The 24,277-nt window shown below is 44.8% G+C and overlaps 1 protein-coding gene across 4 annotated transcripts in view; it reads right to left on the reverse strand.

Annotated features, from left to right (window-relative positions):
* Positions 1-24,277, reverse strand: part of kaznb (kazrin, periplakin interacting protein b) — a 134,154-nt gene that overhangs the window by 100,926 nt on the left and 8,951 nt on the right. For all 4 annotated transcript variants that reach the window (XR_013131060.1, XM_077007299.1, XM_077007329.1 and 1 more), the window contains exon 3: positions 2,867-3,024. Coding sequence is in view for 3 of the 4 variants with exons in the window: in XM_077007299.1 (XP_076863414.1) it covers positions 2,867-3,024 (158 nt within the window). In the remaining variant the exon portion in view is untranslated. The remainder of the gene's footprint in view (positions 1-2,866; positions 3,025-24,277) is intronic.

Here is a 24,277-nt window from a genome sequence, read left to right on the forward strand (position 1 = left end):
AGCTGATACACACAACAGCTCTGAGAGGCAAGAACAGAGCCCACTTTATAGTCCTAGCAGAAGCTGTTTTAAGAGGCGGGACAGGGCAGATGAAGAGAAGGGTCCTTCAGGAGAGGACACGTATACGCAGTGCCCTCCCATGTGACCTCTCACAACTCCATACTGGAAAGCAGTGCTGCAGGAACCTGCAAGACAGCCTCCACGACCAGCTTCCTTGTGATGTAGATCGATCGCATGCGTGTATGTGTGTGTGTGTGTGAGTGTGTGTGTGTGTGTGTGTGTGTGTGTGTGTGTGTGTGTGTGTGTGCGCATGTATGTGCGTGTGTGAGTGCGCGCGTGCGCGCGCGTGTGTGTGAGTGTGTGTGTGTATGTGTGTGAGTGTGTGTGTGTGTGTGTGTGTGTGTGTGTGTGTGCGCACATGTATGTGCGTGTGTGAGTGCGCGCGTGCGCGTGTGTGTGTGTGTGTGTATGTGTGTGAGTGCGTGTGTGTGTGTGTGTGTGTGTGTGTTGCTGGTAGCACTGATGTCAGGGGCTCAGGTCCAAGTTCCTTCCTTATCAACCAAAATAAAGACAGATGAGACCAGGGCCTCAACACGGTCTCCCTAGTAACACCACACTTGCCCCAGTAACACCACACCTGCCCCAGTAACACCACACCTGCCCCAGTAACGCTACACTTGCTGGTCCAAGTAAGGACATTGCTCCTCACATGTAACACTTTAACGTGAATGACTTCTATTTATCTTACAAATTTCCCATGTCTTCACAGAAGAAACAATAACAATCAAATAATCCAATAAAGAAACAGTTGTTTTTTTGTTACACTGTGAATATTACTGCCTTTGTTCCCATAATCAGATTCTGGACCATATCAGAACTATGCAGAAACAGTGGGCTTTTATAGAGAAGGGCCTATTTTTAGCCATAGGTCAAAGTTTAAAAATAGCCTTTCCAGCTGCATAACTCAGCATCTATAATACAATATGGCATGCTGCGTTCATTGACAAAAGAAACATAAATCGTGAATTCGACAGCCATTCTCTGGCCAGGCGCCGGGAGATTCGTCTTGCTGCTATCAGGAGGCCAGGCACATGCAACAGAAAGGTGGTGGCACAAGCGTGCTCGATGAACCGTTTTTTCAGTGCGAATGTTTTCACTGCTCATCTTAGGAGTTTGGCATATTCTTCACGCCTGATCTCTCGTATATATTCATAAATCCTCTCTCATCCGTCATTTGGACGAGCGGCTTCATGCACAGAGAACGACTGCAGGCCAATCATTTCACAGCACAGCCCCCACGCGGCGGGCCGTGGCCTCGTGGCAGAGGAGCCAATGGCCTTTCTCTCGATTGCTTTGCCTTTAATCAATGACACTACGAGTGTATCTCCCGGACAACAGAGACGAGGTGCGTTATCAATCACGGGAAAGCTGTGATGTGTCTAATTGATTAAGCCGATACATCACTACGCTTTGTTGCCAAGAACGTTACTTAGAAAAAAAAAACAAAACACGACAAGAGGAAATAGAAAGACGGGCGTGAGGGGGGCACAGGTGTGTGTGTGTGTGTGGGGGGGGGGGGGGGGGGGTGACAGGTGTGGGTGACGGGATAGGTGTGTGTTGTGGGGTGGCGTGGAAAGACAGGTGTGTTTTGGGGGGACAGGTGTGGGGGAGGGGCAGGTATGTAGGGGGGACAGGTGTGTGGCGTGGAAAGACGTGTGTGGGGGGGGGCCGTGCTCTTTCAGCACATAAACACATCTCCTTTAGGAGGAGGGAGACAGCGATGCTCAGGAAAGGGCCTTTGTAAAAAGAGCCGGTGGCCGCTATTGTACGGCCAACAAACAATTCCATTCACACTCATCCTGGGGGAGGAGAGGAGACGATTCAGCAAATCAGAGTGGAGCAACACACTTCCCCTCACGGCCGACCGTTTCCTATGTAATATCCTGCTATAGTGCACTCGTTGTTTTGTTCAAGCAAAGCTGTCTTGCACAAACCAAGGCCACGTCACCTGGAAACACGTCCACGCCGCTCCCACACTCAGAGCAAAGAGACGCACTAACAGCTTTTTAACACTTCACTTGAATCGAGGCTGAGCACATTAAATCAGTCAAACGTCTCCTCTGAAGAGAGCGCCATTCAATTATTCAAATCACCAGATTTAAAGACACTCGCGCACCTGTTTACACCTATGACCTCCGAGCCCCGTGCAAGTACGAAGGTCATTATTCTGACTCCAAAGCTCTCTGCCCTTGTGCTGTCTGAAGAGCTTGGAGCGCCCAGGGACGTCGAGGGGATCGACAGAGCTTGTGTGTCCATGGCCCGGTTTTCCAGACTGTGTGATTATGAGATGAGATGGCAGAGGTGTTGGGGTCTAAATCATGGACCTGCTTGGCCCTTGGCTGTCCCAGGCAGCCACGAGGTTGGCTGAGGTGAAAACTCGCATTAATGTCATTAGGAGACGGCCCTGCCCACAGCAGATAATTAGGAATGAGTCATCACATTCTCATCTGCCCATGTGTCCTGCTGCTCATAAATAATAATCAGGTGTGTCCTCCTGCTCATGAATAATAATCAGTTGTGTCCTCCTACTCATGAATAATAATCAGGTTCCTACCGCATGCAGAATGTCTCGTGCATTACTAGTGTGCGCGCACGCACACGCACACGCACACACACACACACACACACACACACACACACACACACACACACCTTCAAAATGAGAATCTGACAGTACTGTACTAAAGTGGTCTGCTCACACTGTAAAATTATTCCAGTAGGGACTGAAAACCTTTACACAGTATTTGTCATTCAGTGGAAAATGTCCTCATGCAGCTGCCCTGAAGCGTGTGGGCCGTGCCTGTACCTGGGCATCCAGAAGCAGGTGTCTCATCAGGGCCATGGACTGACTCAGGGTGTCTCTCTCACTGGGTAGGAAGGCATTCTCCTCGTGGTTCAGAGCCTTGGGCCTGGTCACCATGAAGTGGGCGATCTGGTCATTCAGACTGTTCAGCGACTGCACAGCTGTGGAGCCAGAACAACACAGCACAGCATTAAACACCAAACGCCTGCCCTCACCTAACTTGTAGGACAGATGCTGAGGGTGCAGTCTAGGTGTTCTCTCTCTCCCTCTCTTTCTCCCTCTCCCCCTCTCTCTCTTTCACTCTCTCTCTCTCTCTGCCCTCTCTCTCTCTCCCTCTGGACTCCATCTCTCTCCTATCTTTCTCTTTATTTCAATTCAAATCTCTCTTTCTCCTCCCCTTTCTCTTCCCTCTCCCTCCCCCTCCTTCTCTCTCTCTTTATTTCAATTCAAATCTTTTTCCTCCCCTCCTTCTCTCTCTCTTTATTTCTTTCAATTAAAATCTCTCTCTCTCTCTCTATACCCCCCCGTCAGTTCAGTTCAAGGTGCTTTACTGGCATGACAAATCATGTATTTGTATAGCCAAAGTCTGGGTTTAGAGAATGAGTGCATTAAAGAATAATAATGCAATAATAATATGACAATAATACAACAAAGTTGAACATTATATAGATTGTGAAAAGAAAAATTAAGATGAAATGCCTCATTAATCTATGGAAAAAGTCAATGTTTTTAATGAATTAATTAATTACTAAAACATTTAAAATAAATAAGCGTTTCTCTCTGTCTTTTTCTCCGACTCTTTCACTGAGTCTATCTCTCTGTCTGTCTGTTTCTCTCTCTCCCTATTTCTCTCACTCCCTGATTCTCCTCTAATTAAAATGTGTATGGCAGAGGCAGTGCTGGCGGAGGACATGTTTGTCTTGGGTGTCTTCTCTCTCCTCACTCATACAGCCATGCGGTAAATGTCACCATGTCAATTATCCCCAGGAAGTGCTGCTCAGACGAGCCATGACTGGTCTGAATTCAAATGGACATCATTAAATCAGGCCAAACTGACCCAGCCGTTACCACCAAGGTCTCAGCCTGACAGGCCTCACAGACAACAGGATGTGCTTTGCCACAGCAAACGTGATGGTGTATTTACCAGACTTACCTCGTCCACTTTGAGATCCTCCAGTTTCTAATGTGTGATAATGGACAGTCATATAGAGACAATGGACCAACCATCATAATGCAATAAATCTCCAATCTATAAATTACTTGCATTAGAAATATATCATAAGCTATAAATCTGGGCTAAAATCAGGGTTAGATGTGGAAATGACCCAGATGGACTCCTAGAGCTGGCAGATCATCACAGGGACAACAGCGGGGACAGCGATCAGGACACAGAGACGACATTGTTGGAGTTGCAGCTTCATTCCACATGGTGATAATTCTGCTTGAAAGCAGCCATTGGCCTCTCTGCATCATCTCCACCAGGTCTGGTGAGTGTGTGTGCAGTCTTTACTGATGTCCAAGTAGTCTGGTGGGTGTGGTCATGGATGGTGTCATGAGAACTTTGTGTGTGTGTGTGTGTGGCAGTGTGTACAGTTAGGGTTTGTGTGTGTTGCAGAGTGCATGGTCACGGTGTGTGTTGAGCGATGTGTGCAGTCAGAGAGTGTGCTGTCAGGTTGCGTGTGTCTGTCTTTGCTGTAAGGGTGTGTGTGTGTGTATCAGCATACAGCAGTTAAGATGTGTGCGGCAGCATGTGAAGTGTGTGTGTGGTCAAGTCATGTGTGTGGTGTGTGTGGTCAGGGCATGTGTGTGTGTGTGTGTGTGTGTGTGTGTGTGTGTGTGTGTGTGTGTGTGTGGTGTGTGTGGTCAGGGCATGTGTGTGTGGTCAGGGCATGCGTGTGTGGTGTGTGTGGTCAGGGCATGTGTGTGTGGTCAGGGCATGTGAGTGTGTGTGGTCAGGGATTTTGTGTGTGTGTGTGTGGGTGGTCTGGGCATGTGTGTGTGGTCAGGGCATGCGTGTGTGCAGTGTATGTGTGGTCAGGGCGTGTGTGTGTGTGTGTGTGTGTGTATGTGTGTGTGTGTGTGTGTGTGTGTGTGTGTGTATGGTGTATGGTCATGGCATGTGTGTGGTGTGTGTGGTCAGGGCGTGTGTGTATGTGTGGTCAGGGCATGTGTTTGTATGGTCAAGATGTGTGTGGTGTGTGTGGTCAGGACGTGTGTGTATGTGTGGTCAGGGCGTGTGTGTGTGGAGCTTGGTTAGCTCATCCAACACTGCACTGTGCGGCCCCTTCATTCATTGGCATGCAGCCGGCCGCTCTAATCCGGCTCCCATGGGCCCGCGCTGTTCCCTCAGCTATCCTCCATTTATCATTAATCCTCCTCACTTAGCCAAGGCTGCCGGAATTAGTGCGAGTGTGTTGCCACTGTAGAAATCTCACATTCATCCCGATTTGAATGCATTTATTCATAAGTCACAGCAATCATGGCTGACCCTTGTTTGCCTCAATCAATCAGTGTATCATCACATCCAGAACGCTGAAAGAGGATGAACCCCCCCCCAACCCTCCCCAACCCACCCCACGTCCAGCTCACCCCAACCCCCACCCCCCCCGAATCAACACTCAGCCCTCCTTCAGCCGAGAGCAGTCGAGGGGAAAACTAATGCTGAAATATACGTTCGATAATTACAGTTTTTTGCTTCAGTCGGCAGGCCACAAACAGGCCAGCTGTGCAGCATGATAGAGAGGAAGGAGAGTGGGGGGGATGAGGAGAGACAAGAGGCAGAGAGCGATACAGAAAGAGAGAAAGAGGGATAGCTAAGAAAATGAGATAGAAAGGGGCTAGGAGGGAGGGGAGTGAGTCTGTCGTCAAATCGGTTCATCCCATCAGGCTCCAGGAGAATAAGCCAAGATTCAGCTCTCACCACATAACCCAGCACGTTAATGGGCTGTCACATCCCACAGCTGCCACTCACAGAGGTGGCAGGGTGCTCATGGCATCTTGGGAAATGCAGTCCTCGAGGGAGAGCTCTTAACGTGCCATCAGTCCTTCTGCACTGACTTTCAGGATCAGAGTAGGCACAGCACACTGCAGACTGGCTTGACTTGCAGTGGTAGTGAGAAGACCAGCATTTCAAAGAATTATGCAAAAGCCATTTTTTGACGTTACAGTGTTTCAATGAAAAGTTAATTAACTGGGGCAGATGTTGCCCTGTAGACTGCAAGCGCCCTAACAGCATAACCAAAGCACGCAGACATGGAAAAGCCTTCACATACTACACCCACCCTCCCATACTCCACCCACACGCCCACACTCCACCCACACGCCCACACTCCACCCACACTTCACCCACTCCACCCACACTCCCATACTCCACTCACACTCCCACACTCCACCCACACTCCCATACTCCACTCACACTCCCACACTCCACCCACACTCCCACACTCCACCCACACTCCCACACTCCACCCACACTCCCATACTCCACCCACCCTCCCATACTCCACCCACACGCCCACACTCCACCCACACGCCCACACTCCACCCACACTTCACCCACTCCACCCACACTCCCATACTCCACTCACACTCCCACACTCCACCCACACTCCCATACTCCACTCACACTCCCACACTCCACCCACACTCCCACACTCCACCCACACTCCCACACTCCACCCACACTCCCATACTCCACCCACCCTCCCATACTCCACCCACACGCCCACACTCCACCCACACGCCCACACTCCACCCACACTTCACCCACACTCCCATACTCCACCCACACGCCCACACTCCACCCACACTCCCATACTCCACCCACACGCCCACACTCCACCCACACTTCACCCACACTCCCATACTCCACCCACACTCACACACTCCACCCACACTCCCACACTCCACCCACGCTCCCAAACTCCACCCACGCTCCCAAACTCCACCCACGCTCCCAAACTCCACCCACACTCTCATACTCCACCCATGCTCACACATTACCAGTTACAGCATTGCAGAGGTTGTTTAAGATACTGAGAGGAATCTCAATGCGCAGGCAGTAAATAAAAACATGGCGTGCTTTAATAAGCAAGCCTATTTCTTTAGAGGTTGTTTTCCCCTTCAGTTTTCCAAGGAGAAATAGATTTTTTTTGCAAGTCATATGAGAAGAGATACTGGAATATTGTTTTACAGGAAATAGCAGAATCTGGATCCTGAATCTGGATCCTACTGCTGACAAAAGCATAAAACAAGAGTGGAACAGAATCACTTCCTCACTGTCCTCCAGCCTCAGAGCAGGGACGAAAGTGCTTGCTCTGAGAATCCTGTTTCTGTCTGTAAAATACTGAAACATGTGTGAAGTTTGTCTCCCCGTCACAAGGTAAGGTAAGGTCACTGTGTTACATAATTCACCCAGAACCAGAGGGTAATATGCAGCTTCATTACCTTCCTGTTATCTGTGAACAGCTCGGGACAAACTGAATGTGGTATCAGATAGCAGGAAAACGTGCAGACGGCTACTGCAGTGCCTTACAGTGAAATATGCTTGGCCGCCTATCTCCATACAATCAAATGGCAGGTCACCAATTTAGTGACTATAACAACACTGCAAACAGTAAATGTGACCTACACAAACCAACATTAACAGAGGTCCCGTCTTCATATTGGCCATGGAAGTGTTAACAGCTCTCTTACAGACCCACAGAGGGGTTGTTAGGGCAAAGGTCATAGCACTTGCAATGTCCTCTGCTGAGAATGCTAAGATCACCTTCAGTGAACGTCTTTGTGAACAAGGTATTAAGGTCACTGCATTTGCTGCTACGTGTATGAGATTTACAACAGCACCATCCCTAAAGACACCACACCGCATCTCTCGATCAGAGCTGTCACTAAATAAAATGTTTACGACATCGCTTTGACAAATGGTTTCTAATTTCGCAGTCGGCATTTATGAGCTATCGCACTGAAGAGGACACCACAGGACACAGCCCAGAGGACAGCAGAACGGCAGCGCTGAAAGAGACCGGCCATCATGCACCAGTCTAGACACACCATACGCTTTTCAATTTGGTGTCCGGCACGCTCCATCACCATATGGAGCGCCAAATATGACAAAATCTGTGCGATGAAGCATGAGCGTGAAAATGAAATCGAGAGAGACTGAAAGTACACAGGAGCGAGTAACCAGAACTAATATGATCGCAAGGTTAAAATAAACAATACTGCTAGCTTGGTGGCGTTTCCTGCACAAACAAACAAAGTGAAAAAAGTATGTAGACTTAAGTTCTAAATATCCCTTCATGTTTAAGCAAAGTCAAAGTCAACACATCTCTCATTCAGATATTTCAGATAGCCAGCTAAAACGTTATTTTTTATGTTATTTACTTTATTCTTTATTATTTTTGTAAAATCACCTGTTCCTCATTTGTGTTTCCATATTTAAAGCTCACATGTTCTCTCTTCCAGCGCTGCTTCATCCTGTGCTTTGAAGAGCATGCCTGCTTCGTCTGCATCTGCTCTACAAGTGATCACTGCTACCTTTTTGCCTTTCTTTGGAGTTTTGTTTTAAGTTGGCTGGCAGCTAAAATCTTTCTGAGGTGACAGATCTAAGGTTGCAATAAGCTTCTTCTATTCTTATGTAAAGCACTTTGAATTTACTGTTGTTATGAAAAGTGTATAAATATATAAAGCCAGTCGCTTTGCGGCTGTACTTCATAATAAGGAGAATAAAGACTCTTCTGAACCATACTTCAATCTTTATACCACCATGTCACCTACATTATACTGTTACAATCAAACAATAAATCTATCAATGGCTCCTCAAACAATTTGTAACATTATGATATACTGGGAATGAGTAAATGTTAACTTGTGGTAAAAGTTAGCTGTAGTTTTGGTCATTGATTGGCAACTGTATACCAGAGAACAATATGTAACAGTTTGTTAATGTACCTTGACCAGTGTTTTCCATACAAGCATATGTTGACCTGCGTTAACTCTGTTTACCCATGGTTTCATAAAGTGAGCATCCCATCTATGACTTTTATCATGTTAAACTATTAACTTCAATGATACTAGAGTTAATAAAGCTTTACTTACCACTGCTTCAGAGCTACAAGAGCTAATAGAGCTTTACTTACCACTGCTTCAGTGGTACTAGAGCTAATTGAGCTTTACTTCCCACTGCTTCAGTGTTGCTAGAGTTAAAAGAGCTTTTAATTTCTTTCCCTTTGTGCATGCTGCTGTGCTAAATTGTTGCTATGGAGAAGAAAGACTTCCTGCAAACGGACATGCCTCAGTCCCTCCATGCTGCTGCTACAGAAGTTAATCTTTCAGACTTTCAACTGACAAATATTGTTAACATTGTAATCATACAAGTAATGGTAATAATATTCTAAAAAAATATCTAATATATTACCTAAGTTGTTAGGGTTAGCTGGTGCTAAATGGCCTAAGAAAAACTAATGCTAATTTAGAATAAATTGTCCCTCATCTCCAGTTTTAGCATTGGCAGTTTGTAGTGTTCTAGTACACTCACCGGCCACTTTATTAGGTACAACTGTCCAATTGCCCATTAACGAAAATGTCAAATCATATGGCAGCAACTCAATGCATTTAGGCATGTAGACATGGCCAAGACAATCTGCTGCAGTTCTAACAGAGCATCAGAATGGAGAAAAAAGGTGGTTTAAGTGACCTTGAACGTGGCATGGTTGTTGGTGCCAGACGGACAGGTCTGATTATTTCAGAAACCGCTGATCTACTGGGATTTTCACACACAACCATCTAGGGATTACAGAAAATGATTCGAAAAAAGAGAAAATATCAAGTGAGAGGCAGTTCTGTGGGCACAAATGCTTTGTTGATGCCAGAGGTCAGAGGAGAATGGTCAAACTGATTCGAGCTGATAGAACGGTTACAGTCGTTATAACCGAGGCATGCAGAAGAACATCTCTGAACACACAACATGTCGTATCAATGGTTCAGGCTGGTGGTGGTGGTGCAATGGTGTGGGGGATATTTTCCTGGCACACTTTGGGCCCATTAGTACCAATTGAGCTTCGTGTCAACGCCACAGCCTACCTCCCTTTATGACCACAATGTAGCCATCTTCTGATGGCTACTTCCAGCAGGATAACTCGCCATGTCATAAAGTGCGAATCATCTCAGACTGGTTTCTTGAACATGACAATGAATTCACTGTACACTGTACACCAGATGTCAATCCAATAAAGCACCTTTGGGATGTGGTCCAGACTCTCTGAGGAATGTTTGCAGTACCTTGTTGAATCTATGCCATGAAGGATTAAGGCAGTTCTGAAGGCAAAATTGGGTCCAAACTGGTACTAGCAAGAATAATATGTTAACAATATTTTGGATTGTGCATCAAGTAATGGCAATAACTTTTTTTTTGCTAACTATAGCCAACAAAAAATTATTCTCCTCCCAGCTCTATCCTCCAAAGCTGTTATCTGATAGCATTGTAAAGTTCTGTATAGCCAACAACAGAACAGTTCCACTGCTTAGGTCTTAGCTTTTACATAAAGCATATTGTTGACATAAAGTTGTGGGTACAACATATGTATTGATTGACATAGAAAACAAATGGTAATCAACATACACTCAGACAATGAAATTAAGCAAGATTCCATTACTTTCTCTCCCTCAAACACACTTTCATGCCTTCACATGCACCTTTCCTGTCTGTACATTTTTCCATCTTCCACTTCCAGGTTGTGTCACGAATGGTGCTCCATAGTCACAACCCGTGCGCCACTAGCAACCTAGCATCTGAGAATGATCCAATAACAGCCCGGGCTCCATGTGCCCGTGCAGAGGGTGTAGTGGAATAAACCGGCTGCCGCTTTGGGCAATGGCTATGTTGAGAAAATAGCAGAGCTCAATATCATAGTGATCGTTTAGTCAGCCCACAGTCGCACACACATCAAGCGCGACAGGCCTGGTGACGGATGGTTTAAGCGTCATGACACACAGGATGGGAACTGAGCCAGGGGGGAACAAATCTGCTCGCATGGTGTGTAGAGGTTTTCATGGAAGTAACTGATTTGAGTCTAACACGTTTTAGAAAATGTACCGCCAAGCCAATTTTTGCCAATATGTGACTAAAAAGTGATAGAAAATAATGTGGATTTTGTCAGAGAACATTATGACTTTGTTACTGTGCGTATTTCTTTTCTGGTGAGATCAATGGGAAGAGGGAAGGGGAATTCCTTTACTTATTGAGAGAGGTCCATAATTACATCACACTGTAGTCTCCCTTCAAACAGGCTGATCTGACTCCACCTACCATCAGAGAGAGAGAGAGAGGAGAGAGGAGAGAGGGACAGAGAGAGAGCATGAAAGAGACAGAGAGAGAAAGTGAAATGGTAGGAACAAAAATTGAAAGAAAGGGAGGATGAGAGAATGAGAAAACAGTAGTGTCAGAGGCAATGCCAACTCTCTAATCTAACTCTCAGGTGACGATTGATGCATTTCTCTCCCGCTGTCTGTCTGATGCATCTCCCCCTATCTCTCGCTGTCTGTCTGATGCGTCTCCCCCTCTGTCTCTCACTGTCTGTCTGATGAGAGGAGATGAAGCGGATTCAGGGGGAACGTGACCGCCCACGCGTTCCCCCTGTTCCCGCCATGGCCCCTGGAACACATTACCATGCAAATGACTACACACTCTCCCCCTCTTACACACACAGCCAAGCCCTGGATGAAACGCTCCTACAGAAGAGGAAATGCTAAAAACTTTTCGAAGCCTTAGAGAGTGGTGAGCCATAGAAAAGCTTTGAAGCTCAGTTGGGGGAAAAGGCTACAAGATAAAGTTACAGGCAGACAGATTTTTAACCTGCTTGAAGCCGCAAGTTTAGCACTTGTAAACACCTGCATAGTGATTTTCTCAATAAGCAGCGAGTCTTTTAGCAATCAAAATGAAGTGTATGAAAGACTCTTAATAATAACACTTATTAATAATTATGATATTTCTCTGGTCATTTTTTCAGTGTTTCAGCGCAGAACAAACTAATAATTAAAGAGTCAACACCACAGCCTTAAAACTACTGAACAACAAACTACTGAACAACACAGCACACATACATTTCAGTGGCTGAAACTACCTAATAGGAAATGAAATGGCATTTAATTAAAGATGTTTATTTAGCTAATTAAAAATGCAATTCTAGCCTATTCTGGCTTTTAAAGATTTGCCTGGCTGTGTAAATTAATATCAGCATACAAGACAAAAGAAAGAAACTGTGAAGTTTAATGACCTTGGACACATTTTAGGGCCATTTGTTCAAAGTGGATTTTGACAGCAGATAATGAATAAAGTTACCCCAAATAGGCCACGTTCATTCTTAATTCCTAAAAGCCACTAGTTTCATTTGTTTTTAAGACAAACAATTTTAATTGCTTGTAAATTTAAGTCTGCCTCTGAAATGCTTTTGCTGGTACGTGGCAGCGTATCCGAGCTCCTCCTCTGAGTTACAGGCTGTTGCACTAGTGGGCGGAGCTGATGAACTCGATTCCAGCATGGCTGCTAGGAGAGAGGAGTCGCCATGGGCGTCTGTTTCCAAGGCGATCTGAGACACTTCAGGCCCATTCAGAGGGATGAGCACCACCTCCCAGGAGTCTGAGGAGCCTTTCAGGCTCACGCCATTATGGCCACGACAGATGTAACCGAATAACGGTGGAAACACAGAAGCCAGTTTGAAAGCCCTTCAAGTGTCCAACCCGATCCCGTCCCTTTCAGCTGTGAGACAAGGGGCCTTCACAAACAAACCCGCAAGCCTGAAAAGCGACGGTGAAGCTAATCACACTGCTTAATTTATTCCAATTTCGTCTTCTTAATATATATTGTACGAAAAATAAAAAAATTCCACTCTGTTCTTTCACTCTGCAATTTTGTTGTTTACATCATGGTAATGTGAGGCGATCTGCAACAGTGCCTGATTCATTCCCTGAGAGCTTTGGTGATTGCATGCTCTCTTGAAAGGCAGGTCTTCTTGATGAGATGTCCCTGGGGACAGGCGGAGAAATACGCTGGTCTCACCGGTGCTGTTGAGGCATATGTTATGATTTTACATTTCAAACAAATACAAAGCTCAGATCCAACGTCCAAAATTTGTCAGGAAGGTGTAAGATAATGGAGGTACAGTACAACCCCGCAACTCGACTGCCTCAGTACTCGACCTATTCAGAGTTTGACACAAAATTTTGAAAAAATTTTGTCTCGGAGCTCGAACAAAACTTCGGAATCCAACCTGACTCATGTAACTTTTGTAAACAAAATACAGTTCGTGCTTCGGTCACATGCCGCTAGTTGGCGTTAGTTGGCATTGTTGTTCAATGGGTTTTAAACCATTTTGGCTGTGCTCCAAGCTTTTGCTGTATTTTTGTTGTTTTTTGTCGTTTTTGTACTGTTTTAGACAAAAAACATGGGTCCCAAGAAATATATAGCAGAAAAGCAGAAGAGGAAAACGATAAGACGTCAATAGAGTTGAAAAAGGCGATCATAGAGAAGTATGAAAAAGGCATTCATGTGACTGACTTAGCATTGAAATTCAACTTGATGGTTGAGAATGGATTAATCCATTTTCAGTTATTTCTTATGGGGAAAACTGATTCAGAACTCGACTGCATCGCTTCTCGACGCTCCTTCTGGAACTAATTAGTGTAGAGTTCCGGGGTTCTACTGTATAATGTAAAGGAGGTATGATGTTCTAGACAATCTAGTTTTTTAATCTATAAAATATTTGTCTGTTGCTTGAAATTTGAGTGGGATAACTGTTCCTAAAGAGACCTGTCCATCACATCAGGTGCATTTCTTTACATTTCACAACAGAGCCTTGGTTTTTATACATGTAAAGCATCTCTGAGCCTTTGGTCTCAGCACAAGTGGCCTCAATGTATGTTGGTCTACAGGAGAGAGTGAAAGCATGCCGGCTGAATCAGAGTGCACAATGCTAACCAATGACATCACGATAAGTCTAATGTAACTAATGTAATTGCACGGTTCTGCATCCTTAGAAATGATGTAAGAGGAAGGCATGTGTGAATCCATGACATGAAGTGTTTCCAAGCACAAAGTTAGGTCTGCAGTTCCCCTGTCAGGGCTCTCCTTCCCCCTCCCATCTATCATGTCATTGTCCCTACTGATAAGACACTCCTATGTCGCTTCAGCACTCACAACCCTGATCGTCAGGCCTGTGTGAGTTTGTGAAGGGCATAGTGTAGTTACATAAAGTTTCTCATCAGCACCATGCAGTCCACGAACCTAGTCCACGACCTTTAATGACCACCCCCCCCCCCCACCCCGTCTGTGTCAAGATCCAAAATTCGCTTGACATCAATCACAGCAGATGAGTGACACATGAAGACAAGCCCAAATCAGGACCAGAACCACAACATTAAGAAAATGCCACATAGCATAAATTCTGACTGCATCCTGGAGCCTTTGAAATCTGTTACACTGTCCTCAAGATTTATGCAAAGAACTTTAAATTGAATTTAGCTTGTTTGTATAACTACCTACAGACACATCAATCAGGTGGTTGCACCTGTCCATAAACCCAATGTTATTATAAGAACCATCTCAGTCATCCAGATTGCCAGTTCTGTGCCACTGACCACATGCTCAATAAGAATTTAAATAAGGTCACTAAACGATTTCTGACAAACCTCAGCTACTGCTTTAGAAATTATGTGCCCTTCTTAACAAAAACAGTAAACAAAAACAGAATGAAAAAAGCAGGACAAAACTTTCCACCGTTCTGACCACCACTTTGCTCAGCATCAAAACGCAGGTGAAACACAATCGTGAAAATTGTGAAATTTGTGAGTCCGATTAGATTCATCAGGTCCTCCTAAAATCCAAAAATGTTTTGTTTTTGTGTTGAACGTAACAATTCAGTGTTCAACAAATAAGCCATTTATCCAACAAACACACAGCACAAATGTGTTTCCTGAAGCGTCTTTATTTATCATGACTTTGTACCAGATCACATTTTAAGCCATTCATGCAGAAACAGTAGTAATCAGTTTAGTATCTGTAAAACAGTTTTGGGTGCTCTAGGGGTGTGTAGATTTGATGTTGTAAATATGTGTAACAGTCCTGTGGAGTTGGGAGATTGTATAAGGGCTGTTGTTCTATGTGTATATGTGTTCTGTGGAGTGTGTATGTGTGCTCTTGTAATTATATGTAATCTGACGATAAAGATCCTATTGTATCATATTGCATCATATCATATCTGAATTCCAAAGGGTTCATCAACCTTTTCACTCAACTGCATTTCATTTTTCTTTGAACAAGGCCATAATTAACTCACACGAAAGCCACTGTGACTGAAGGAAGACGCAAGAACACAATCTCACCATGTCACACAGTGCCCACTGTTATTACAGCCAGGCGCCGCTGTGGTGACGGTTCGAGCTTTAGAAAGTTCCATCACTACTCAAGACGCCTGTGCTGCGCCACTCAGGGCTTCTCGTAATTGCGTTGATAATTATTCAGCTATAACAGCATCCATTTTTGATAAGACTGCCGAGGTCCTCGCTGCCCCCCTGCTATCAACAATAAAAGAGAGATAGGGAGGGAAGTTCATTTCTCACCCCTGCAGAATTCAAAGTGTTTCGACAGGCTTAATCAAAATTCAAATGAGGAGAGAGGGGGGGAGGGGGAGTGGGGGGACCCCTACATCAAGAAATGAAAAGTTTTACCCAAGAACAGCTCAGAGCCCGTTTCCATGGTGACGGACGAGCGCGCCTTTTCCTCTCTGTGATCTGTGATTGTGTCACAGAAGTCTTTCTTCTTATTACCACACGAGCTTCTCCTACTGTACAGCCGGCAACAGTAAACAGAGGTGTAATGCTTTAACGTTTCAGTCTCGTTATTCTTCACCCAGGTGGATTTATGGGAACAGGTGGCCATTAAAGGAGTCTACTAGAGATCAAAGCAGCTGGGGCCCTACACATTCATAACACTGTATACACAGACAGACAAGAGTGATAAAGGCAGATAATCACGCTAACATTACAGTTTCCACTCTAATAAACAACCTCACTGCACAACAAACTAATGCATTCTGGCCACCATCAAAAATTCAAATTAGTCTCGTCTACACATTAATAATGTTTTTAATGTGGTGGAAAAAAAATAGCATTATGTGGTGGGGAAATTGAAGGGAAGAGAGACACACTAATGAGGTGTGAGTCAAGCAGAGTTTCTCTAATGAAGTAACATTTAGCAAATGTCAGCCATTCACCTCAGCAGACCTGTAATTCAAGGAGGTCAAGCCTACGTGAAAGAGAAGAATCAGAACTGCTCACAATTATGGCCAGCGTGTCAAATCTAATCTTAAGGTCAGGATGAGTATATACCAAAGTTTGCTACAAAGTTTTTCCACTGACCTGCTCTTCAAAGTAGATTAACCTCACTGAATAATCTGAATTAGTCTCTTCTGAACTAACATCTCACACAGTGCGCCAGACTCTGTTGTCTTGGACGTTGAGGGAGAAATTCGATATTTAGCCTGAAAAGGATATAATTTAATATGTAATTTATCCAAAACAGCTGACGTGAGGAATGTCGGTTGGTTTAGGCAGCACGGTCCTGGTATCTTCTGCTGGCGAGCTGGAGCAGTAGTAATATCCTCAGTGAAAGAAAGGTCTGGATCACCTCTCTGCACTCGTGAGTGAACTTCAAAGGAAGAATTCGAGGCACGACAGGAACGCCTCACTCAGGAAACGCCACCTTTGTACGGCTTAATACTTGCATTGTTAAAAGCACATATTTGAAAAGCATACGCATATAGCCCAGAACACAACACTGAATTTATACATATAACCTCAATTAAAGACGCTTTTGGACTTCCTGTCTCCTGCTTTTGCTCCCTAATCAAAGTTTCCTTCCAACTGAGGTTTTTTTGTTCTAATTTCATCGTTCAGTCCCCACTTCAGCAGACGGGATGAGTGCTAACAGTATTAATACTACTAACTGAGTGAATAGAAGAAGCGGTAAGAACACTGTAAAAAGCTCTCAGTTTGATTACAAGGTGATTATTTATTTATTTATTTATTTGCACTTTTCCATATTAAGCACTCGAGTATAATAACATACTCAATATGAATTTTACTAACCGAGCCAAAAGCCTGTGTTAAAAGACACAGAATTACCATGAAGGAATTTGGTCAGGTTTTACCAAAGAATCAACACTGCCCCCTGCTGGTTCTGCAGCACACGAACACTTAAACAATCAAAAAGGCAGAATCAGAATCAGTTTTATTGACAAAGTATGTAATACACACAAGGAATTTGTCTGTGACTCTTTGTAGCTCCCTCAGTGATTACAGTAAATACAAAAAATATAGAAACAACATAAATTGCAGACAGACAACAACGATAAGTACCTTGCTGCATTATTGCATGGTATTGCACAGCAGTGAATGATGTTGTGTCAAGACGCAGCTGTAAATACTGAAAATTTGACATGACCAAACTGCATCATGATGTAATATATAAGAAACTGCTTTTCAAGACTGCATGAGCATCTGATGAGCAAAACAAATGTGTAAATGGTAGAGATCTGTAACGCAGTAACGGATCAAAGAGCATTTATGAATATACACATATACTGATTATGTGCACGACGTATAACTCACAACAAGTTCACTAGCAGACAACTTCACTAACTGACAACACCTTGGTCAATTCATGTTATATTACAATATCATGTTATATTATTATATTATATATAATTATTTTATATAGAATCCATTTAGTGTTGTTTACATCACAGAAGCAGGAAGACAGCTTGTATGAACTGTCTTGCTGGTCTCACAGGGAGACAAGAGTTGTGAGCTCTTATAGTTGTGAGGTAGTTATGTACTCTGGAAATCACAGGGGTTTTCAACACGGCTCGGGCCAAGAGAGACACAGCGCCCTCTTCAGGACACCTCTCTGATCAGCCAGCCAGCTTGTGAGACGTTAATGCTAGAGCCCCCCGTGTCTGCACGTTCCTCCAATTCACATTCATCGAAACATTCATTTTTTTTGGAGGAAGAAGAAGAAAAATTATATATATATAATTTTATTTTTTTCATGCAACAAAGTGTGAGAGTGACGCGACGGTCTCTTCAGGTTTGCTGCTATCCTGACCTGGGTAAAGAGAGGCTCTTTGAACCGTGTCTGTCACAGACTCCCTTCAAGCTAATTGACATTAAACAACGAGCGGGCAAGAGACTCGGCAGCACATGTGGTGAAGCATGTAACGAGGAGCCAGGTAGCCGTCTGAACGCTCGTGCGCCGGATCAGACGGCTGGCATAACGATCCGCGCTCCTCGCGGGCGGCACGAGGGCGTCTGACATCTGCACGTCGACCCATATACGCGCGCGCATTATCGCTAGCAGCTCGGCAGCTCAGACGCGTCTTTTCCTCATCGCAGACACAAAGGTTGATCAACGCAGTGGAATATGGACCCTGTTCTCCGGGTCCTCAACCTTGCACGGTCTAGCGCAGGGGTACTCAACTAAATTTGTCCAATTTTGGCAGATACCTGTGACCTGAGGTCCGGTGCGGCGGGGGTGGCGAACGTAAATTGTTGAGCGGGGTGGCGAACGTAACACTCGTGACGGAGTGTTTTTTCAATAGCCCTGAAATAAATGCTCCGGTTTTTTTTTTGGTCCGTATCCAGTTAATCAGGAATGAGATTGGGTCCGGACAGGACTGCGTTCGGGTCCGGATCCGGACCGCGGTCCGCCAGTTGAGTACCCCTGGTCTAGCGGTTTACCTGCTCCAACACCGCATCCAGCTCACTGACTAATTACTGTGCAGCCCAGAGGCTAACAGGCATTTAAAGAGAAGACTCAACAGAGGAAGACACTGCTAGGGTTTCTTCTTTTTACAATGCTCACTGCCTCAGGTGAACAGAGAATAATTCCTGACCTAGTACCCATTATTAATTACTTCATTATCTAGACTGAAGCTTCTTGAAGTGAGCACAACATAACCGGCATCTTTTCTTTTTGTCTTTTCATTGTTCTACAACTGGGAGTATTTCACATTTCTTTTTAATTGTGTACTTGTAAGGTATGTCTCATTTCTAAGTGCTGTCTTGATGATAAAGTTGTAAGGTTCAGTCCCCCAGTTTAAAGGTTTTAGAGTAAACAACGCTGGAACTGTCAGAATCTGTTGACAGTCCTTATTTATGAAGGTGTAGACCTCATCTGTATTCAGAAAGCCGGTCCCATGTGGTGAAAGTGGTTAGCGTGATACTGTGTGTCATATGGAGACCGGTGAGCTCTGCAGACCGAGGTGTCACCGTCAGTCTGAACAACACGTCCACGAGAGTCTGTCTGCCTGACGGGAGAATGTGGGGACATAAGAGGTCTTTTTGAAGGCAGAGGCCGGGCATACACACAGCTCGTTAGACACTTCCCCAGGGCTCTTTACGGCTGATGCAGCGTGCCGTGGTTTTTAATGCCTCGATGATGTGCCTGTGGAAAAGCCGCACTACGGCGAGAACCTGTGACGAGCTTTGAGCCAATTAGAGGTGTTTGTGTGTGAACGCTGGTGCCTGTCGCGTTCGCCGGACAAAAGTAGGTCAGCGATTCTAACGCCTCTAACAGGAGAGTGCAGCTTGCCAACTTTTGCGCATTTGACAAACGAGACTCGTGTTCACGTTGGGGGTGAATTCATAATCCTAATAGGTAGTTCATACTTTGTGTTGTTATGCTAAAAACCACTCTGTGCCAAAACGGCCTTGTCAAAACTTATTACGTTACTCTACAAAGGACAGTTTACACCTTGAAATTCAAAATTTCCCCACATACACCAAAATATGCCGCAAGAAAATAAAGGTGGCAGACCAGGAAGCATAAGGTAGCAAGGACCAGGTTCCCTGTGGTCTCATACGAGTAAATGGTGGGAACCCACATCAGCATGATTTATACTTTACTGTCCCCTCGGGGAGTTCCTACTTGAACCTAACGCCCCCGGTACATTCAATCACAAATACTTTTACATTCTTCACATACACTAGTGTCATCAAAACCAACAATGCGTACCAGCATCGAAGAGTCATCGCCACAGTTACTGCACAATAATTACTGTCTTTTTTCCAGTCCCAGTTATTGCAATTATGGCACAGATCTATTATTTTGGCACAGTTAAACAATTACTTTACCATTCAATAATCACTGCACAGTCAAACACTTACTCACCATTTAATTATCACTGCACAGTCAAAGAATGACTTCACCATTCAATAATCACTACACAGTCAAACACTTACTCACCATTTATTTATCACTGCACAGTCAAAGAATGATTGTAATTACTGCACAGTTCTAGAATTGTTACAGTCCTGCAACGTCTGCGCAGTCACACTCTTCTTGCATAATCCTGTTGATTCATAACACCATAACTCTTGCGTAATGCAAATGATGCTCATTCCCACACAATGAGCAGACTTCTAACCAGCCTGTAACTACGGCACACGTCCTCGCGTGCTGCACAATCACAGCAATTAGAGTTTATATGTACTGTCATAGACGTAGGAGACGGACACGATTGCTTCAGAGAACTAGATTTATTATGTTGAGGGGCGGGACTAACTCCCGAAACCCCAACCGTGCCGACACGCAAGAACAGTAGACCTACAAGGGAAGACATGAACAAACACGGCTTATCAACCAAACCAATTACACCCAAAACCCCTAAAACAGTTGACACAAATAACAATGGGTGGGGGGAACAGAAAAGACGTGATGACTGAAGGGAAATCAAACGAAGGAAAAACTAAGGGGCAAGATACTAAGGTGGAGGACGGAGCTAGACGTTACATTATAGTTGTTTTTAAGGGAGAGACTGGGATGAAGTGCTAACAATGAAGTGATATGTTGATTCACGTCTGTCATAATTTCCTGTGTGTGCAGCCAGAATCAATCCGATTGGGTCTGCCCAACCCCTCGCCCCCAGCACTGGGGAGACGTTGACTCTCTATTGCATGATACATCACTCATCGGCACACAGCAAGCCAGAGTCTCCTCCATTCATCTCTCTCCGTCTCTCCACATCCCCAGTGTGACTCTTCTTCTGTCGTTCAGGATGTCGAGGAGGGTGGTGTGGGGGGAACAGCTAAGGAACCGCCCAAGGGCACATAACTCCTTATCAAAACCAGGCCAATGAAGCAGGTAACAGACATGGATTAAACTGAAGGAGTTCACCGTAATCTTCTCTGTCCTATGGACTTCACCTGTCCAATAGTCACACATTCAATTCACTACACACAAAAAAAAACAGGAAATTGATTCTTTACTTTGTCTTTGATGACAATACTATTAATGCTGTGATTTACTGCATCTCAACATTTCAACTAAAAATGTGATTTATAAGTAACCCCAATCATCTGCCCTGTGTCGTCATGAATCAAGCACAGTGATCATTGTCGTTTACTGATACTGCAGAGACGATGTCGTTTTTCTCCCGCACCCTTATGCTGTGAGAAGCCATGAAACCAACAAGCTGTATCGACTCTCCTTGTGTCATAATGTGACTAATTAATAAACCCAGTGACAAACTAGCAGACAAGTGTCACTTGCCTCTCGCCTTTGGGCCATCGCTTCTCCTCAGGCAGCAAACCTTAAATACGCAGCCAGTCTTCACTCCTTCGTCCCTAAAGGACGGAGAGACATCAGCACGTCCTTATGGGCCCGTATGGAACACACTGCCGTTTAATGTTGGGGAAGTTGTGTGTTAAGTGCACAGTAAAGCCTCCTGGTGGCTCCAGCCCGGTGCTGTGTGTAATCCGCTGCTGTCTGATTTACCTGCCCTGGCAGCCAAAGCCCGTTCAGATGGAGCGGGAGGAGCGGCGCCAAGTGCAGCGCTGCCTGGAGGAGCTCCAGCGTGTGACTGATCGCTAATGAGCTTTACTCCGCGCCACGTCACCGAGTCTATCAAGCTACGCCCGATAAAAGTGTCCGCGCTCGCGCGTAGCCGTGTCCCCGTTTTGCTTAATCTCTCCTAAAATAAACGCGTCTTTTGTCAGCCCAGTCGATACCCCCAAACCCCCCACCCCCACCCGCCCCCGACGCCCTCGCCAGAACTGACGACTGATCTCTGGCGTGGAACAGGCGGGTGCGAGAGCCTCCACCTTCAACAGAGGATGGAGGACGTGAAGGTTTTAAGCTAGGCCAGTGGAACACGGCGAGGTTGTACAATGTTTATGCTTTCTTCTCAAACGCCATATGAGGAGTTAGCTGCAGTCTGCTGTCTGTTTTTCTAGTAGTCTCGAGATTCACATATTTGACAATTTGGAAATGATTTTTGGAAATTTCTACAAAATTCCTGCTGCTGAGAAAACGACAATAATACACCAGCTGGGATCAAATGTCTGCACATTACACTCAGTCAGTGGCCTGTGGGATCCTCCCCAGTGAGAACACGCAGGGGAACCGAGACACACATGATGCCCTCATCTTGTCTCTAAACATCTGGAAGATTCTGATGTACATACACACTGTCACCAGCTTCTAATATATTACAGCCTCATCTGTAGAGCAGAAGTTAACTAGGATGAACACCAGTCTATTAATAATAATAGTAATAATAATAAATAACTATTCCTCCGTAACAAACCATACACAACAGATCCGTACACAACAGGTCCATAGACAATAGATCCGTACATAAGATGTTCATACACAAAAGTTCTGTACACAACACACATAGCAGGTATCTAAAATGTTGAGTGCTATATTCACATTTCTGTGAATAAGCCCTGATGATTTTGTCTTTATATTTTCTGAGGGCGCTGCTATTTTGAGTCTACTGCTGAGGAACAGGAATACGTTGGGCTACAGTGTGACGAGGACAGAAGTGTCAGGAGTTCAGGACTATAAACCCTGGTAATTACATCCTTAGCTTTTCTGATGGAACTGCCGATTTAAGACTACTGCTTAGGAATAGAAATCTTTCAGTAAACCACAAAAGAACAGTTTGTGGAATGGACAGAATCCTTATTCTTATGAAGTTGGAAAAGAACGCGAAAATGCTTTTTAATCACAAGATGATTAGTGGCTGAAGGCCTGTGATTATTCATAATACAACTTAAGCCTCTACCTATAAGTACCTTGGAGTTAACACTGGTAACACTCTCTTGAAACACTCGTGAAATTCGTCGTTCTAGGGTCTATTAGTTTGGAAGTGCAAGCCAATTTCCCCAGTGGGGACAAAAAAACGTTATCTTAACTTAACCTCACATCCCCAATTCACCCGGGTTCTTCCAGGTTACGTGAGTTGTTTGTGATGAACACAAAGGCGCCTGCGGCCCCAGACGATGGCTGGCGGTGGGCCATTAAAGCACTAAAAACGTGCAGCGTTTTTAATATTCATACCACACTCACAGAGCCCAGATGGGGGTGCAGTGTGTGTCTCACAATGATGCATCCTAATGGTTGTTCCAACTGTGAAGCCTCTTTGCACGGAAACAGAAAGATTTAGAAACAGCAATAACATATGTTTATTTAGCCGGATCGTATGGTTCTCTAACCCGCAAACAGGACGCCACGGACAAAGCCAGCTAGTGCGCAGACTTGAAAGGTTAGCTCCAAATATAGCCTCACTCCAGAGCTGCTGCAGGGTCACATTTTATGATGTAACCTTGAGGTAGGCCCATATATTATTCAACAATTACTACCCTGCTGCCTCTCACGTGCAGAGCCAAGATGGAGTCGTTAAATACAGCTTCCTCATCTACTGCATCTCCAGCACTTTCCCATCCCATATACCCATGGAGCACATATATTCTTGATTATATGATGCACATATAATGTTGACTATATTAAGGCCTATAAAGCATTGATTATATCAAGTACATATTACTGTCTGCATGGTGAAGACAGTGACAGATGTGTTAAAAGTTCTTAAAGGACAAAGCCTGGAAGTGTGCTGAGTGAGGAGGGGGTGAAACCTCCACGGGGCAGAGCTCAGAGCACCACCCACATCACACGCTACCAAAGCTCACTCAGGTGCCAAAGCATGAATGAAACCTAATCTCCAAACACACAGGCTGTCTGACTGCAAAGCTCTCTGTAATACAAACACACCGCAAGATGTCTGGTAGTAGGAAGAGTAGCAAATTACAATCACATTCATTTGCAGAAATTCAGAGGGGTGTGAAATTGATGCTGTTGTAACAACTTTTAAGAGAGATTCACAGCAGTTTTGTGTGTGTGTGTGTGTGTGTGTGTGTGTGTGTGTGTGTGTGTGTGTGTGTGTGTGTGTGTGAAAGTGAAACATTCAAAGATAAAGTGCAAATGTTCTTCTCTGATGGTGAATCTCTCACTTCCCGACAGCTGCACTCGTGTTCTGGTCCAGTGCCGTTTCACTCTGGAGCAAAACAAGATGGTTT

This window comes from Brachyhypopomus gauderio, chromosome 1, assembly GCF_052324685.1.
Source record: "Brachyhypopomus gauderio isolate BG-103 chromosome 1, BGAUD_0.2, whole genome shotgun sequence".
Taxonomy (NCBI): Eukaryota; Metazoa; Chordata; class Actinopteri; order Gymnotiformes; family Hypopomidae; genus Brachyhypopomus; species Brachyhypopomus gauderio.